The sequence below is a fragment of the Limulus polyphemus genome, unplaced genomic scaffold (assembly GCF_000517525.1).
Source record: "Limulus polyphemus unplaced genomic scaffold, Limulus_polyphemus-2.1.2 Scaffold2904, whole genome shotgun sequence".
NCBI lineage: Eukaryota > Metazoa > Arthropoda > Merostomata > Xiphosura > Limulidae > Limulus > Limulus polyphemus.
In genome coordinates, this window is record NW_013668514.1 from 86,309 (window position 1) to 107,132 (window position 20,824).

A 20,824-nucleotide genomic window follows, 5' to 3' on the forward strand; every position below is an offset into this window, starting at 1 on the left:
TTTGGAGCACTGGATTCTTGACAACTGGTCAATGATTATTAAATATGATTTATCATTTTCTAGCTATCTTAAAATACCTTGCACATATCATCAGCTGCTATAAAAGTCTTCTTTTAAACATATATTCTTAATATAACATAGCACACACAATAAAGTGACTAGTCTGCTCTGATGAAAAGTGCTAACTGAGCTCTTGCTTAGACTTTTAAGTCTAAGTCACAAATTAATCCTTGTAATGTTAGACTAAAGTGCAGTGAAATAACAGACTACATGCCTTTTTTAGTAAAAAAATACACTGCACATTTCACTTTTAGAAAGTGAGAATGTGCATGAATGATGCAATAATGTCAATCAGTATACAAATAAAACATACAAAAAAGCAGTAACTGTAATACATTCAGTGATAATTATATTAAATGAAGTAATATACACTATTTCAATAAGCTGCATTTCTTTCCACAGCTGGTGAGAACTAAATTTAAATCCTAGAATACTGTACCAATATACAAAAAAACTAAAGTTATCTTTAAGCTTTTTTAAAATGTCCAAAATATGTATTACTGCTTTTACCAAGCATATCTGCTTTAAATTTAATAAATAAGAAAATAACTTACCCCTTCTGAAATGAAAGTACAAAGACTAGGCAACATTTGATGAAGACCTGGATCAGAGTTTAAGCTCTGCAAAGCTTCCTACATAGTAGCAAAATACATCATTTACTAACAACTTATCTAATACTCTTACATAAAAATGCATCATTAACTTTAAATAACTCATTTAACAATTTTCAATACAAAAATGTCCACTGTAAACATTTTAATGCATAGCATATAGAGAATAGCATGGGTATGTGAAGCAACAGTGCTTCAAAAAAATACATAATTTTCAGTCCAAAAACAAGAAGGAAGAAGTATAATAGTAATCAATTTATTTTTCAGAAAACTTAATTTAATAATAAAGAAAAACACAAACGAAATTACATGAAGCACTTATTAAATGTTTCAGAAACTTCAGAAATCCATCTTCAGTAAGCTAGAGGTACATATGGGTTTATCTAAAAAACTGGAAGAAAAGTTACAAATCCTCCCAACTCAGCTATCTACCAACACAATACAGAAGAAACAGGGAATCAGACTTCTCTCTTCAGCTTTAAAATCCTCTCAATAGCTAAACATGATATTGAGCTCCCCCTCCCATTGTCTTGAAAATTTGTTCAAGTATAAACCAGGTGAGCTAAGACAAGCCCAGCTACCTGAAGCTGGTCTTTCCATCCCGGTATACTGAACAAATACCTGAATATTTTAAAGTTAGTTACTTATACATCAAGGATGACCTTAAGTAACAAATGACCTCGAAGGTTCTCCATAAGGTAGTTTCCATAACTGAGAGTTTATTTTTTAATATATAAAAAGGTACAAAACATTTTTTATAAGCCAGGGAGGAGGTTGAGAGTCTTACAAAAATATAGGATAGTCTGTTTCTACTATAAGAATATTTTTGCCTCTTTCAGAATACATACACTAACAAAGTCATCTTGAATAAATCAACCTAATAACCCGAGTGAAGCCCGGTACTTTTGCTAAAGATCTCTTCAGTGTGGTGATTATAAATAAGTTACAAGTGTACCTATCTATTCTTTAAACCTTTGCTAATAATCTAATTTTTTATTACAAATTTATGCAAAAAACAACATAGAAAAGAAATGGCATTCACATTTCTTTACTATGTGGTTTTTTGCATAAAAAGATGTGCATGAGCAAGTGTGCATGCAAGTAAATAAGTAATAATACCCAGGTGCACACCCTCAGGGTTCACTTAGTATGGGTGCAAAATTTCAGGTTTCTAGGTTCTTTGCTTTTGTTGCTATAACAGTCACATATTCTTTCCTATGTGATTTTTTGCTAGCTTGCACTAGGGCATCTTCTTGTGAGGCAAGCTAGCAAAAAATCACATAGGAAAGAATACGTGACTGTTATAGCAACAAAAGCAAAGAACCTAGAAACCTGAAATTTTGCACCCATACTAAGTGAACCCTGAGGGTGTGCACCTGGGTATTATTACTTATTTACTTGCATGCACACTAGTTTCTAGGTTCTTTCATCTTGGAGTTATGGTGGTCACACACACCCTTTTATTATTATAAATGCATATACAAAGCATTCTATTTAAAATCTTCTCCACAGATCTTTTGCACTTGTGAATAAATTCGTATTAAAAATTAGATTATTAGCAAAGGTTTAAAGAACAGACAAGTACATTTGTAACTTATTTATAATCACCACACTGGAGAGATCTTTAGAACTATTAGTCCTATAAGTAGATGCTAATCTATATTGTAAAAAATCAAATGATTATACAAAACAAACACTCACCAATCTACGAACTTCATCTGAACCAACACAGGCCTCTGTTATTTCTTTGTAATACAACTGTTGCTCCTATTTTGACAAAAAGCACATTATGAATTTTAAAAAAGGACAAAAACCAATTCTTTCTGTAATCATTAACAGGATTGTGTCTTTTAAACTCCAACTAATTAATGAGCAAGGAATTTGAAGTGCAAAATTATTTGATTTAACAAGTACAGAGAAGTACAAAAACTTCATAACTATTAATAAGAAATTAATATAACTTTTTTTTGTAATATCAACACAAAAAAGTCACAAATATCAGTGTGGCTAAATGCATAAATGGACAAAGCTACAATAAAAGGTGCAAAGAAAGGTTTTAAGTTTTCTCTTTAATTTTTATAGTAATTGCAATAATTGTTCTTTTAATGACCTATAATGTCCAAAACATTGATATAGTTTGTGTATGTTTAAAATGTAAAAGAGTTCAACTTGACACTGTTCCTAACCTGTCTATGTTTAACATGTATTTAATTTCAAACTATTCTTAAGGTACTATATTGTGCATTCTCTTTCTGTTCTTTAAAAAAAAAGGAGCAATATAAACAGTAGCTTTGTGATGTTTGAAATACATAAGTCTCTCTTAATAACACAAAATTAATTTTGATGTTAAATGACAGACTTGCTCATACACAGTATTAGAAATAAATATGGAAACATTGAGGGGAAAAAAAGGTATAAAAGTCAAATGCTACAGAAATGCACCAGAGTACAGTCATGTATTAGTAGTTTATACTGTAATTAGTTGTCATCCAACCAATTAAAGTGTGCCACAATTATATCAGGCTAATAAAAATACAGGCATTTATGCTATGCTCAGTTACGGTTGTAATGTGAATCCAGCCATAGCTTCTAGGACTGAAATATTGTACGACACATGTAAAAAAATCAGTTCTGGAGGGTCAAGGATACTCCATGTGAAAAATTGTGGCAAGACTCCATATTTCAGTAAGAGCTGTATGAAAGACTCTACAGAGGGCATGTGACACTGGTACTGTTAATAAGAGAAGTGATGAAGGTAGAAAATCAATAATCTCCAAAAGTCACTTTAAGTATCTCAGTGTATGTTTTTTACATGACAGATGACAGTCGAACAGAGATCTTGCCAATGACCTTGCTCTAAATAAAGTTGTGAAAATTGCCTTAAAGACAGTAAGATACACATTAGAATGAAGCATGCCAATGGATGTGTAGCTTCACGAAAACCAACAAGTATAAATGGGCATGGAAACATATGCACTTTAAGGACGAATCAAAGTTTGCATTACAAGGCAACAATCAACACCTACAGTAAAACATGGCACAAGAATGAAAATGGTCAGGATCTGAAATGTCTGAAAATCTTTAGACTGGTAGGATTTCCATTGCATAACAGACTATATGAAATATTTTTAACTACACATAACCAAATTATTTCAATTACTACTATATTATTTTCTGTTATATTTAGATAAAATATAAAACGTGCAATACAAAAACATCCATTTATTAATAAGGCTGCAACAGTTCAATACTTGGTGGAATTATTATTATAATTTAAATTCAAGCATTAGCATTACATGCATCACTATTTCAATTCATACATATACAAATATGAACATTTATAGCATACAATAAAAGCATAAGTTAGATGTTATTAGAAGTTAGTTGCAATGGTTGCACTAGCTTTTTACTCTACAAATTAAGAGGTGTTGCAAAATAAATCATACTTTTTTTCCCCCAAAGTAATGACGAACTTGGTAGGACTGCATATATCATCACTCGTGAGAAAATGTCATTTCAACGTACTCTTCAGTCTTTGACTCTACAAATTTAATTTTTTGCAAACATTTTTGAATCACGGTGCTCACTAGAACTCAGGTTCGTTTCACATGTGCTCCCTTCTAGATGGCTCAAAAACTAGTCGCAGACATGCTCCAAGAATCCAAGTCTTCCAATCAACACATAGTAATGCCGAATTTGAAAAATCTGATTAATGTCTCAAACGTTTCAGAATTGTTGAATTTGAAAGAGTGGTCCATGAAAAAGTGGTGGAATGTGAATTGGGAACTCTCCAGATTTAAATCCTGCCGAAAATGTCAGAGCTTTCATTCAACAATGCACAAAAGAAATGTTGGAAACTTTACCTCAATGCGAGAGACACAAACGTGAAACCTTAATTCATGTTCTCGTTGATGTGGTCACAGAGACAGCCACAAAAACATAGATGTTTGTTGCATTGCTGAAATCTTTTGCAAATTGATTAAAACTGGTGCGTGAGAACAATGGTGGCCCAATCAAGTGATACTGATACTTGGAATTACTTTTTTGATTGAATTAAAATCTTATTTTACTTTGTTATGCTCTCAGGGAAAAAGTGTGATTTATTTTGCCAAAACAAACACTCCTCATCATTTAAACATGACTATATGTAACTCCATCACCTTTGAGAGTTACCTTTGATAGCTATCAAAATAAAGTAGCCCTGAACCATATATTGGTCAGGATTTATGCTTTGTCACATTCCCTACAATAAATCATACTACTGGTTCATTTAGAACTTTGTTTTTAGATAATAAGTAGCCATTATGTGTGTGATTTTTGCTAATTTTGTTGCAATTCAATTAAAAAAAACATCAAATATACTGTTCACTGATTTTATGAAATGCCAACCTCATGTTATGAGCTGTTTACATACAAGCACAAAATACCTGTGCACTGATTATGAATGTTCTCAGTGCTTAAAATAGAGATCCATACTAGACCTCATTCATAGTCGATAATAGCTTATAAGGTTCACCAAAAATTAAAAATTTCTAACTAAAATTTAAGACTGATTTGTACCAAGTTTGGTTTGCAACTTTTAGAATTATTGTTCTGCATAAAAATTATGTTACCATTTTTTAAAATTGATTTTGAAATATAATGCTTTAGTTAATTATTTAAAATAAAGTTTTATTGAGTTTAATTTATGAGTTGTAGAATTGGTTTTCATTAAAATATTTATAATTTCTTAATACTTAATTTTTTAATTTGAATTCATATTTCAATAAAAAGGCAATACATTTCCAAGCAGCAGTACTTGGATTGTACTATTTCTAGAACTAGTTACATGACTGATGTAAAACAAACTTTTCAGAAATAAATTACAAAATAAGTAACAATGTATTATCTTGAATTTTTGTTTTCAACCACATATACTTGAAATTCAATTAAATGAAAAACAAAAGTTAAAAACAAAAATGAATAAATAAATTAATAAAAGGAAAACAGTTTAAGACTAACACTCCAAAAATCACTAATACTGTGCATCTCAAATGTAAATATTAAAGTCAGAACTTGCACCTGTCTGCAGTAGTGGTTTATACACTTTATTAGTTTGCTGCTTTGTAAAGATGAACTAGAAATGTTAAATGAACTACAAGACAACGTATAACAGTACTGTTTGAAAACTAAGCAGATTAATCCATCCCTCTGTAACCAGCACTTCACAAATATCCTGGGCTTTGCAGGAGATAATTACATAGATATAACAAATGGACTAAAGCCAGGAATTCAATGTTTCAGTCCAAATACACTATAATAAACCAACAGAAATTAATCCACCCCAATGTTACCAGCATTTCACATAACAGAAACCTCTCAGTATTGCAGAAAAAAAAACAATCTGTCAAAATACATGCTTTAGTAATTGTAGTGCTGCTTCAATTTTGAAAATACACTATCTATTGACTGAGCTTCTGCTTCAAGTTGGTAGCAATTTCATGTGCAATGTAGCAACAACAATCACTGATTAAGAACAGCCCAGCCAACAAATTGCAATACATTAACCCTTTCACTGTGCAATTAATTTTCAGGCTAATCCCCAAAAGTGTCAATTATCCACCAAAAAATAAAAGTATGAATTTAAACCTTTGTGTTACTATTTCAATACTGAAAGAAGCTGTATTTTCTGTATCTAACAGTAATATTTCTTGAAAATCATACTGGATAGTGAAAAATAATGATTTTTAAACAAACAATTGAGGAAAATTAGATGAAAAGTGTTCTCCAGTAAATGGTATAAATATAGGCAAAACTAAGACAATAAGAGGCCAAAATTATTACAAAATATAAAACAAATTATTTAGATAATATCCAAGATATAAAGAAGCTGTCTTTATATAGTTTTTATAAGTGTTCCTGCAAAGTTGGCAATTTTGTAATGAGGCATATGAACATTCACGGTGTAGAACACAGATGGCAGCATGCACACAGGTTAGGCAATTGTTTTGAGTACAGGGGGATATTCCTGCATGTCGCAATAGAGAGAAACTTTTTGGTAGCTGTGGGGGTAAATCCTAATTTTGCAGTCAGTGGGTATATATATATATTTATTTATTTATTCAGATATATCTAAACTGTGCAGTTAAAGGGTTAATTTAATTTAATTTCAGTACTAGGAATTGATAAAGTGATGAATTAAATTAAATGACATTACTGAAGCAGTTTACAACAATAGTAATGATACAGATATGTGGCCCTGTACAGCACTCATGCACTGGTGAGTAATGCTATTTAAAGTATAATATTAATTTTCTGACACAGTATTACTGAACCAGAGAACATAGTATGAAATGTGATTATTGGTTTCAGAATTACATTTATTTGCTCAGAGTCTCAGTTCAACTGGGGCTACTTTCATAAAATGTTAATGGTGGTATTTTTAATTTGAGTTTCTAATTTTACGAACTGATGGTACTCAAAAAAAAGTTACTATAAATCAATTTACAGTAAAAACTTTCAGACGTACAGTAATAAATAAGAATTGAAAGCCTAGAAGTGAGCTTTTTCGACAACACAGAAAATCTCTCAATGTTAATTCTCATAAACAAAATATGCATAGAAAACAACTCAACAATTTATATATTTTTCACAGTTGCATACAAGTTCTTAGAATGTAAACATACCAGTTTAACTTAATGTTAACTTTTATCATGGTGTATAAGGTGGCTTTAAGTACTGGGCCTGTTCCCATTATGTATATTTTTTCAAAATGTTGGTGAATAGGGTATCCTTTTATCTGAGATAAGGTTCAGACCTGACAATACATCAGAGTCATTCATAATGTTAAATCCAATATTATTCTTACCACAGAGAGTTCATGTGTAGCTAACTGTTTAACCCTGACCACTTCCACATGTCTGGCTCTATCTTTCTTTCCACTTCCAGCAGGTTTTCCTGTAGCAGGGGTCAATCCACTGCTTCCAGGTTTGTTCACCTTTACTGCTGGATCTATACTTTCTGCTTTCTGTTGTTCTTTGGACACTACATAGAGTAATAAAGTTTTGTTCAACTACATTGTTTACAGCAAAGAATCCACAGAGCTGTGCAAAAATTAGGTTTCAACAATTTTAGATTTTTCTTTGTAAATTATACTAAATATTAAAACATTTAAAATGATAAAATACCAATTCTAAAACATTTTTAATTTCAAAATTGTTGAAAGATAGAATTATTATAATTTTTACTTAAATTTTGATGTGCAAGAGTGCACATGAAAGGTGCTCACTCTTTCAGAAAGGGTTAATGATTTCTTAACTAATGTGCAATAACTATTGCTGTGAAATCTACTTATATTTTTTCACTATTAATACAGGAACTCAAAGTATGAGAACAGAGCACAAGTAATAACATTTTCTCTGGTAACATAAACATATTTCATTGAACATTTTAGTGAACACATTTAATCATTGAAAACTGAAAATTTAACCCAAATCATTAATCAATATTGATCAAATACTTATGTACTTGTGAATACAGTATGTTCTAACTAGTTTTATGACAACAAACAGTGCAATTTTGTACACAATCATAAAACATAAATACTTATTCCAACTAATGAATCAAACCATTCTAATCATTTGAAGCACTTCTTTTATCACACTGAATACTCCTAGTTGAAATAGTCTATCAAATTAGCTATAGTAATTTTCACTGCGTCAATCTTTTTGTTCTAATCTAGCCAGGTATGTTGCTTTCATCAAAAATTAAAAATTGTTATAAAATGTTTTCACAGTTACAAAAGCTAGAACTAACTTGTCATCTTTACATTATAAGTTATTTCCAATAGTATATAAATTCAAATAGTATAATCCAATAAATTGTTAACAAAACCACTATTCAATCACTTCTGAGCAAAGCAACTTCTTCACCTGAGCACTTCAACTGTTTCAAAATTCTGGTTTTTATAAGTTATATATCAGCAAATAATTATAATTCTGATACATTTCCATTTTATTTTTACCTATTTTGAAATACATTTTAACTGCTTGGACAAAAGATTAAGATATGTGAACTAAAACTGAACTGATTTGTTAATCTAGCTTATCTTGGCACAAGAGCTAACAAGATTAACAATTTTATTTTTTGATATTAACTCTTTCAACCTGGGCTCGGTCCTTAGGACCAACCTCGTAACCATTTTGTGCTTGTTATAGTTTTCATGCTATAACTTTCAAATTAGTGAGCGAATGTTAAAAAAATTTGGCAGTTTATCAGTAAATATTACAATGCTTTCATACGCAAAATATCTAATTTTTTTTATTAAGTCTTAAGGTTTTTAAAGCAATGTTTCTCTCATCCCTTTTTTTCACATCTTGTCTGTCTATCATGCAAAGTAATTTTTATTTTAAGATTAAAAATACTTTTGCGTATCAGAAAATTTTGAAATTTCACATGCAAAATCTTTACAACATCCATATGGTTATCAAATGTTTCTTAAAATTTTTTTCTATATTTTGATCTGTTATTCTCAGTAATTAATCTCTGTACGGGTTCGGTAGATTTGACCGATCTCGCAACCACCATCACAAAAACAAAAAAAGAAATAAGTACAAATTATGCCTCTTTTATTCTAGAATGAACCCAAATTATGACACAAAAACATAAATGTTTAGAAGAAATAGCTTAAATCTCATAACATTATACATTTATATATATTTAATGTTTAAATATCTGTGTTTTTAATATATACTTTTAAAATTTTAATTATAATGTACAGTTTGATATGAAAGTTATTGTCATAAATTCATAAAATAGTAGTTTTATAAAATTCTGAATGTGAGTCAACAAACAGGACGACACGGACTTTCACCTGTGACCCTTAGCAAACGGGTTGATGAATGATACTTGAAGCTCACAGTTGTAAATTTTCATTCATTTATTTGTGACAAAAAAAACTTTTAAAATACTAAGCAGATTTCTGAAATTAGTTTTTCAACAGTAGAACTCCTGAAAAAGGTGAACATGATTTATACACTAATATGAATTATATATGTTAAACTTAGCTAATGTAAAACAAGTTACAGTAGTCAATATTCTAAGATGAAATACTGACCTGGAGGAGGATTTTCAGGAATTGTTGGTTGAACACCTTCTATACTTAGCCAATGAGCTGTAAAAATTAAATAGTTTGTGCAATTTAATAACTGTAGGTCATTTAATGCTTATATGTATTAATACCAACCAATACTCCAAAAAATTATTTAAAAAAAATCTAATGTTTGAATCCATGGTCTCAGGACAAACATTAAGACGTAAGGTGAAATTAATTATGATCTAATTATATTAGTAATTTATGTTTTATGAAAGTATCATATTAAATAAATTAAGTCATTTTCTTGTGAAGACATGATGAATACAGGTGTTCATTAAATATGAAAAGTTATGCTTTAAACTGCCAGTGTGGTCATATTTTTATTTGCTTTTAAAAGTATATGCTATTATTTTGTGAACATAAAATATAACAATTAGTTTATGAAGTTTTCTTACATAGACGGAGATGTCACAACATGTAAAAAAAAATGTGTGTACATATAAATATTTTTATAAATTTCATTTGTAAAAAAGATTCTAGCATGAAAATCAAGTTTTTACAAACTTGATACACAGGTGCTAAAATTCATTAGCCTAAATATTCATTTTATAAATTACCATATTTCTGTAATATTCTCAATGTAATTAAATGAATAACACTTAAAACAATTAATCTGGTTTAATTTCAGTTTTATTACTCAAATTGTTTTTGTATTAAGAACAACAGCATATCTCATAATAATGTAGCACTTAAACTACAGTAAACAAATTTTATCATGTAATATTGAGATCCAACTAACTAGATTATAAAATCTTCCAATAAAAGTTAGAAGTACACTAAAACCATTCATAAATACATATTCATACAGCTCTATAACAGTGAAAACTGAGATTAGTCACATTCATAGTTGTAAATTGTTTTATTTTTATACAAGCCATTTTTCTGGAAGCAGCTTAATTTGATCAGGGTATCAAGTGTTAAAAATTATTCAGCTGTGAATATGCTTAACTTAAAATTTGATTTTTGATAAACATTTTTTTTCTATAGCTATGAAGTTAAAACATTAATTTTCATACATAATATTAAATAAGTGTACCTACCTTTTAGTGTTACATCTAATGGTAATTTCTGTGTTTGTCCTCTGATAATATCATTCAGTTCTAATTCCTTTTCTTCAGTAAAATGTAATTCTCTTCCCCCTCCACTTGCAAATCGGAATGGTATAAATTCCGGAGCAGAAAAACCATATAGTGGCTATGTGTGAGAGATTCACAAAAAAAAATTAACAAAACATTTAGTACAAATTACATAACAGCACCATGCTTTTCAACGTTTTAATCCAATCCAAAAATAGAATCCTTAAAAAAAAAGGTCTGTTCAGAAAATTTATTGTATTAATGATGGAACAGTCTCAAACTTGACATGATGCATTGCTTCTATTAAATATTCATAAGCAGACCTTATACTCTGTGCTTCCAATCATTTGGCTATTACCAATTAATATCCTCAAAGAAAGCAGAGTGAAGTCATGAGTTAAAGCTTCAGTCTTGCCTTTTTCTCCATAAAATTTTCCAATGCCACTTACCTTCTTAACACAAAATATGATGGTTTAGCTTTGTTTTTAAAAACATCCAAACAACCAAAGTTAAAATAAACAGGCAATAGTCTGTTTTGAAATACTCCAGGAATGTGTTGTTTATTTTTAATCTTTGAAACTTTTCCACTCACAGCAGTTTAAATGTCAAATTCTAACATAAACAAAGCAAAAGTGAAGTAATGTATACCAAGTGAATAAAATGTTGCATCATAATTTAGATGACAGTCTTTTAAGACAAAAAATATCAATAAGATCTGTCTTTGTTAAAATTTAAAAGGCACTGAGTACAAGTAACATATTCTTCTCACTAACTTATTAACTATTTTCATACGGGGTCAGTGGATTACATCAATCTTTTAACCTCAAAGTAACCACCAGTTTCCATACTATAACTTTTAGTATGGTGGATGCATCTTCATAAAATTTGGCAAGCTTTTAGTAAACATTACAAGTCTTCTGTAGAAAAAAAAATCTGATTTTTTAATTAAGTATTTTTAATAAAAATTTGTCTGTGAATATATGGAATCAGAGTATTGAATGATCCTGTGCAAAGTGATTTTCTTGTTCAGATTAGAAATACTTTCCTTAATCTGAAATTTTCAACTTTCACTTGTGTAACCTCTAATACATCCTAAATAAATATCAAACGTTTTTTTTTGCAGTAAAACTTTATATCTTATCTGTTATTTTATCTGCCCTATCTCTAAATGAACTCAATTGATTAACCAACCTTGTAGCCACCATAAAAAATTCAAAAGAAATTTAAATGACTCTTCTTTAGTTTCTAGAATCACTGTAGATTGTAACAGGAACCTACATATGTTTATTCTAAATAGCTTAAGGCTCATAACAGTATATATCTATCTACTCATACTTAATTTTATTGTTTTATTGCCCTTTGAACTGTGTCTAACTAATAATCCTGCCACACAAATTGTAAATCACACAGTGACACATAGCTCAAGTTACTACATTGAATGATGTAACGCATGAGCTACCTTGTGGAGAATGTTTTATTTATTTTTTCATTATCTTACCTAATCTAACCTACTAAGTTTCTAATTTTTACATTTTAGTTACTGTATAACAATATGTAAAATATATAAATGAAAAACAAGAAATATAGTACTTACCTTTGACCTCTTGTTTTTTGTTGTTACTTGCTGATGACATTTAAGCCTACTTTTTTTTTATACTGTTGGTACTTAAATAATGCACCTAAGAACACAAAATAATAACACATACAAAGTAAACAATGTTCTTTAAGTATTACAATTTAACTGGCTTTCTAACTGTAGCATTAGAGTCTTAAGATATTTCCCTAATCTTCTTCATCCGAATACTGCAAGAGAATCTTTCAAACTGAAGATGAAATAGACAATACTCTATACTGAAAACAACATAGTACAATAGGTCATTTGATAAATTAAAACTTTGCTTTTCTATTGGTTGTAAATGATATAATGTAAAATGCCAGAAAGAATTACTGGCAATTTGTGAAAGAGAGGATGTGACAGGTTGGCATGGCAAGTGGGTTTGACTTTCTAGTTTATGTCTCTGCAAACAAAGATTGAAGGCTATAAAAATTAGACATTGCCTTCATAATATCTATATTATAATGAGTAATATATATTAAACTCCATACTTCAAAGAGAGGTGGTAAATAAATTAAAGAATGGACAAGATCTAAAGAACAAATGTTACCATTCTCATACAAGGGGACATTGAGGATTTATTTAAATACTTCCTTTTAAAATTAAAAAATTAAAACAACTTACATAATATGAAAATTTGGTTTATTAACTATGTTTTGAAGCTAAGTTTATCCACATACGTTGAAAATAACATACTTTAATTATATTTTGAATGTAACTCTGCAAAAGGTTATGATATACACATTTTAACCTACCCATAAAGAAAGGGTTAACTGGAGAGTTAATGTACAATTTTCCATTACTTGTTTTATTACCCTGTGACACTTCTCAAATACACTAACACTATAAATTAGTCTTTAAAACAAAATGTCCATTTAATTCTAATACAATTTTAAATCATTTTTATGAAAGTCAGAACACAGATTAAATATTCAAACAGTTCATACTTCATTTCAGTAGTTCTGAAAATACTAATATAGCCCTGCTACTTTATCATATGCTTTACATAGTATAAAAACTCAGACAACAAAATTTGCATCCTATTTGCACATAGATGTTCACAGTAACTTAAAAATAATGTGTATACATAAAATAACTTACTTCAACATTTTTTACTTTCAATGCCATATTAATGTCTCCTGTTGTTAGCTTTGCTCTTCTAGCATGGCCCATAAACTTTTGAGCATCCTATTGTAAAAACATAATTCTTCACTGAACACAAAAAGCATTGCATATACATTGAAATCTAAATGATTAACTATTAAATTCATGGGTGGTCAAATCATTTAATATACCTAATTTATTACATTGAAAAAAAACTATTCAACAAAATAGCTTGAAACTTGAACTGAACTTTGTACTGAAATGATTTTTGTATGCACTTTAAGCTTTGAAAATTCAAATATGTAATATGTCTTTTTTTAAAAAACAATTAAAATACTTTTGTTGTAGATTCCAATTAATGATTGTTATGTCTTCCTACATTCTCAAAGAAATTTCCTATAAAGTTTACATTTTATAAAACAATAACTTTAACTATATTTGAGAAACTTCATACAGTTTCAATGTGTTTATGATCACTGGTGTACAACAAAAATATCTATTTTACAAAATTATAAAAACCCAACTTTTTATACTGTTAACCAGAAGTTTTCATATAATATACATACTATGTTTTTAACCTATCTTATATTAATTTACATTTTATTTTTTACATTTCTCTTCAGTGTTTTCTTTGTCCATTCAAGCAGTTACTTAGGCTCTGTTCTGATTTCTGTTCCAGTTTTTGCTGAACTGTAAGCCATATTTATTCACACAGTTGAAAAGAACAGAGAGCTTTCACTAGGTGTTTAAATCACTAGCCTATGACTTCTCAAACTGATATATAGGTAGTGACATCAAATCATAACAACAAGGGTTGTGAAACAGTGATTGGCTAAAACTGATAAACCTATACTTAAAATAAATGTTCAAATTAGCGCTATTTTCTAAAAAACTAAATAAATACAACATTTTTATTAAGTAAATTAAAACTGAAGTTTTTTTCCTCCAATGTGTGGAGGAACATTTACAAGTCTATTTTCTATAATTTTTTAATTCAATGGTGGAAATTTTACTCTTGATGCAAACTGCACCCCTTTACACATGAAAGAGTTAATTTCATAGTTTAGCATGTTTAATTTACAAATTTTTAACTACAAATCAAAAAATTATTTATAATTGTGGGGTTATCTTTATTAGACTTAGAAGTAACAAAATTTGAAGCTTGTAGCTTTAGTTTTGGAGAATGGTTTACTTTTGGCAATTTTTTGTGCTGTTTAATAATGATCACCTGGTGATTCTTTAAACAAACTAGTTTTTGTATTTTTTATAGAAATACAAAAAAAACAATGTATACAACCATAAAAAAGATGTGTACCCAGTCAATTGAGTGCTTAAAATATTATTTTTCCAATGATTTGTGTTTTATCCTTAAATTAACATTAATCAAACTGGATCTTTTTCTTTTTTGAAGAGACATTAAACCATGTTCCTTAGCAAACACAAAATTAAAAATGAGAGGACAGTGAGGAAATAACATTATCCTTGGTGCACTGTTTAACAATCTAAGCCTTTGTTATTGTGAAGTAATCAAAAATGTTCTTCGGTGTTGTTCAGGCAGAGTATTCATAATGAATCTAAGTTTCAAATGGACAGCAACTGCCTGTAGTAGAAATCTACAAATGCTGTCCATTTGAAACTTAGATTGGTTCTTTGGTGTTGTTTCTCTCAATCAGTTTATTGGCATTACTTTAAACAAAAACAAATTAATTCACTTTTCAGGGTAGTATCATAAAGAATCTACATGCAACATTGTATGATAGAGCTGGATGATTAACTCAATTACCTATGAGTATCAATTACACCTATTAGTGTCATGAAAAATCACTGATTAATCAAAAATCAATTAAACCATTTTATGTCAAGAAAATAATAAACTAATCAAACATTTCTTTTATGATTTTTCATTATAATTTTTGATTCAATCAAGGTTGTTCAACTTAGTCAATTAGTCACAACTCATGAAAATCATCAGACTGAAATTAGTGTTTATTTTTGATTCTTTCAAGTCTCAAATGAAAATAATTAATTAATTCTTGCAAGACTGCCCTTGTAACCATTTTGTGCTTCTTATAGTTTTCATGCTATAACTTTTAAATTAGTATGAGAATGTTAACAAAATTTGGCAGAGTATCAATAAACATTACAATGCTTTCAAATGCAAAATATCAAATTTATTTATTAAGTCTTAAGGTTTGTTAATCAATGTTTTTTTCATACCTTTTTTTTTTTCACATGTTGCCTATTCAATATGCAAAGTAATTTTCAGTTTAAGATTAAAAATACTTATTATGCATTAGAAAATTTTCAAATTTCATATGTGAAATTATTATAATGTCCAGATAGTTATCAAATGTTTCTTAAGAAAAAAACTTTATATTTTATTTTCACTAACGAATCTCTGTACGGGGTTGGTAGATTTGACCAATCTCGTTACCAACATAAATAATTAGGAAATAAATATAAATTTTGCCTCTTTCATTCCAGAATGAACACAAATTATAATACAAAAACATAAATATGTAGACTAAATAGGTTAAATCTCATAACATTATACATTTATCATATTGACCTTTCAGCCATGCCTGGCTAACAACACCGAAGTTACAATTGGTTATTCACATCATATATTGAAGTAAGTGTACATAAGGGACCATTTACAAAATGGAAAGAGGTGAGCGGGGCCACTATGTTTGACTCAGTACATGAGTAATATTTCGGCAAAGAGAAAAGATAAAGGTTCTTATTTTATATTCTAGATTGTCAATATTAGTAATTTGAATTCCTAATTCATACAAAACTATAGTATTTTGACATCACAAACATCTAATTTTAACCAGTGCTGCAATTAACATAACACGTGACACACACAAAATCAATGTTTATCCGTGTTTTTTTAAATTAAGAAATTAAATAATGTATAATACTAAAATTTTAATTATAATCTACAGTTTGATACCAGACTTATTGACATAAATTCATAAAGTAGTAGTTCAATAAAATTTTGAATGTGAGTCAACAAATGTAATGATATGGCCTTTGACATGTGACCCGTCCAGAGAGAGTTAATTAGTTTGACAATTAACCAATTATAAAATTTATTTAATTGTCCACCTCTGGGTTGAGCACGTATGTCTAGTGTACCAAATCCACAGAGATTACTTAAGATTTTGTTTTGAAAACTGTACAATTGTAACAATAACTTGTTTAATGTGGAAGTAACTAACAAAACAGTGCTAACACAATTTTATTCCATCAACTGAGTATAATTGTTCATCCTTAGAAATATTTTTCAATACGAAATACTTTATGTCTTAAGGGTTTCGTCCCTCAAAATTTTCATTTTCCCCCATTTATTTTGATACAAGATGATACGGGTCCCTTAAATTGCAGAACCAAGGAAAAACAATGTATTAATATCATTCTAAGCATTCTGGAGCTACAAAACAAATGAGGTATTTTTTTCAACAGAATATAAACTTTATAAAGATAAAGGAAACCAAAACTAGATTTTTCACAATATGACACATCTGTTGGCACTATCCACAAAAATAATAAAAGCTTATCAAGTCATAAGAAGTTAGCTCCTCTAATTCTTATATCCTAATAAGAAAAACTTGTAGTAAAATTTAGGATATTACACTGTTCATATTATACACATCTGAATAACCAAACTTTTTAATCTCTGACCTGAATAATAATTTTCAACCGATAGCTGATGTCTTCTGCCAGTTCTTTGGCCGATTCATCTGGAAGATTAGATATTCCAACAGATTCTGCTGTTACTTTAATGGATTCTGGAGACAAATTACTTCCAATTCTTCCTTCCCTTGATGACATTGTAACCAGCAGGTACTGATAAAAAAAATAAAATCCTCAGTAAAACCATATTGCATCTTCACTTCCAATCAAAAACTGAAATAGTACTCATATTTAATTTCCTCCTTTTTTTTGTCAATTTGAGTTATTATTGTGACATTAGAAATTAACCAATTTTGAGAAACATATACATGTAACTAGAGAAATTAAATTCATTCAACAAGTGTTAAAACAAAAATTATTATTTAGATGCAAATGTACTCCTTTTTCAGAAAAAAATGAGTAAACCAGCCCCCAAGCTATTATAAAATATTTATTCCTACTCTGAAAATAGTATCCTTTAAACTTTACAATTTAACTGCTGAATGGGTCATTCTTATCAATCCAAAACTAGCACAATTAAGTTACCGCAAGAACTGCAGACAAGCCAATAAAAGTGACACTACAGTTAAAGAAAGCATGCAGCTATTTTATATATCAAAATATCTGTGCTTATCATCTTACACAAACAAATAAAAAGAATATTAACATTTTACTTCTTAATTTTGAGAAGCTTTTTTGTATGCAGTAAGGCCTACTTCAAACTACAAAATAAAAACACTAGGGCACAAATTGAAGATTTTGGAAAGGGTAAATTCCAGTTAAGGTTGATTTATTTTTCTAAACTGGCTCATGGCATAAGATGACATTGGCAATGGTAGAGGGCTGCATCTTACAAGAGCTTAACACATTCACTGCTGCCTCGTAGATCGATACCCATGCCAAGTGCCATTGTTTTTTTTTGTTTGTTTTTTATTGATGTGAAATAATATCAGATAGAGTATTCATGGATATATATACTTATTCAACTACAATCTGTACTATGATCCACATGAGCATCATTGGCACTGCAGCTAAAAGTCTTTTATAAGTGCCACATAATTCACATGAATATCATCAATATTTTTATTATATTGTCATGGTTTTTAGATATGTGTTGAATGTACAAGAAGGGTAAGTTACAGTCATTGGAATATAACTCATGAAGAAATAACTCCTTACCATATGTATTTGTTTCAATAACTAAGGTTGTAAAACTACTCATTTGAGACAAAGAGAAAAAACTCAACTGAATGTCAACTTTTAACCCTTGAATTCCAGTAAATTGCAATTTTTACGTGGTTGATAAATCGTTACTCCACATAGCCATACCAGCATCAGTGGGCCTGCTGCAATCACTAGGCCTAGGCAATAATATTAGGTACAGTGTCTTCATTTTCAACTAATGATTCATTCAATACATTGAAGAAATTTGATGCCTCATTATCAATGTCACTTTCTTCCCTTGGAAAATACTCGTTCTTACGTCTGAGAAAGACAAACTCCCCAAACTATCTAATAAATCCAATAATTCTTCACCATTGGTGTTTCTGTGAGGCTTTGAACTCTTCTTTCTTAGCATAGGCTTTAAAGGAGCACTATTTTAACCCATTTTGTAATAGCCAACCAGAAAATACATACAAAATAAAAAAATTTACAACCAAGTAAAATTTCTGTAAGAAGAGACCCTCATGTCAATGCTGTGACAACAGAACTGACCTCTAACTCCTGCCAACTCCAATAAAATACATATGTTTGACATTTTAATTGACTTGCATATGCATTGACAGCACTGGATAACATATCTTTAGATACACATGTGCATCCAGTGGCAATGAATGTGTTAAAATGGTAATAGATGAACTACTGAAAAAAATAATGAATGAATGTTTTTCTCAAGGAGGAGGGAGATATGCAAAGACGGTCTTGAAGGACCAAATGGAAACTTGTTTTCCTTAATATTCTATGCCTTTCTTTCCAAAATCTATCTACATAAATTATAAAATACTACTAGTACTACATAATATGCTTTACTAACAACTTAAAAATAATGTTAAGTTACTTCTACTAACATTAGTACATATATAAGTAAATTTGAAGACTATCAAATACATACTTCAAACAAGTTTCACACATATTGATTAAACTGGATCTGGTTAAAGAATTACAACACAATAATAACAAATATAAAAGCAAAATATTACAATCACAGAGAAACAAAATGATAAGGAAAGTGGAATCTGAAGAAGGTTTAAATTAGTAAAGTCTCTTAGCCAATTAGGATATTTAGTTTTAAATCTCAATTAAAGGAGTGATGGTTTAGCTTGTAATTGAAATTTTTTATCATTATTTATCAATATCATCATTTAGACTTATTTATTTCAGTAGGAAAAACAATATTTCATTAACTGAAAAAATTGTATACTTTTACATACCAAAACATTTACTAATATTATGGTGATCTTTTAAGTTTAATTCCATTACTTAAATATTCAAGCTTTATCAGTTTAAGTGATACTGACTGATACTGTGATAGTTACACTCAACAACATTGGAACCATTTTAAAATAACGACTTAGCAACAATCTTATATATACTGATATACATGCAAATAACTTTAAAATTAAATACATAAATATATTTATTATTTGGCTAATTGCAAATAAACATAATTAAAACTTAAAGTACACATGTGTATAACTGCATATACACTTTCAAGTTCTTGTTTCTAAATGATACGTACCACCAAAAATTCAGATTAAATCAAATTACATGAATTATGAACAACTTTATTTTGAAAAGTGTTCTTCTTCTTTCAAAGTTTGTCATAATTCATATAATTTCTCTGAATTTTTGGTGATACGTAATATTTTCACAATGAACTGACCAACAACGAATTACAAGCATTAAAACACTCTTTTGAACAAAAACCTACTACACGTTTCGACAGAACATGGGTCTGTCTTCATCAGGTTCACGTAACCTAACGTTAACCATACCTCAAACTTCGAACCAAGTTCCAATGCTCACAAACTCCATTATTCCGCCATATTCAATCCTATCCTATCCCAATCCCATCCCTTTGTCACTAATGCTCATGCGCATGACGTAACCAGCCAAATTCTAACTTCAATAATTTAACGCCCTCTATCACACTAGAGTCAATTCATACGGTTACATTTAAGCGTCGATGTAACGATCAAATATTGTTAAAGAGGCAGTATGTGATGACTTAATTATTTAAGTTATTCAGATTCTATCCTTCTCGTAAATTACGCATCTTAAGCAATATTGTTTCGGTTTACTTCATTTAGTGAAGGTAAATTTTATTGATACTTGTTTCTGTTCAAAAATGATGTTTCTTATAGTACCTTTAAGTTTAAATTTAACTTCGGTTTTCCGTTTCAACTGCCACGCTGGCGTTATGTTACTCACTTAGTCAATTAATGTTAACTTTGACTTTGACATTCGAAAAATGAAAAAACGAATACAAGTAAACATCCGTAATAATATTGTTACGTCTCCGTGTGTTAATTAATTTTCCGTAACT

General features: G+C 29.3%; 1 protein-coding gene across 2 annotated transcripts in view; it reads right to left on the bottom strand.

The window, feature by feature from the left end:
• Nucleotides 1-20,371, bottom strand: part of LOC106468180 (transcription initiation factor TFIID subunit 6-like) — a 31,461-nt gene extending 11,090 nt beyond the window's left edge. The window contains exons 1-8 of one of the 2 annotated variants that reach the window (XM_013928591.2): nt 20,274-20,371; nt 17,287-17,451; nt 13,597-13,683; nt 10,845-10,998; nt 9,766-9,822; nt 7,519-7,694; nt 2,373-2,438; nt 615-692 (exon numbers count right to left, since the gene is read on the bottom strand). In XM_013928591.2, the coding sequence (XP_013784045.1) occupies nt 615-692; nt 2,373-2,438; nt 7,519-7,694; nt 9,766-9,822; nt 10,845-10,998; nt 13,597-13,683; nt 17,287-17,436 (768 nt within the window). In that variant the 5' untranslated portion in view covers nt 17,437-17,451; nt 20,274-20,371. The other variant, XM_022396486.1, reaches the window with a different exon arrangement.
• Between the last annotated feature and the right edge of the window lie 453 nt (nt 20,372-20,824).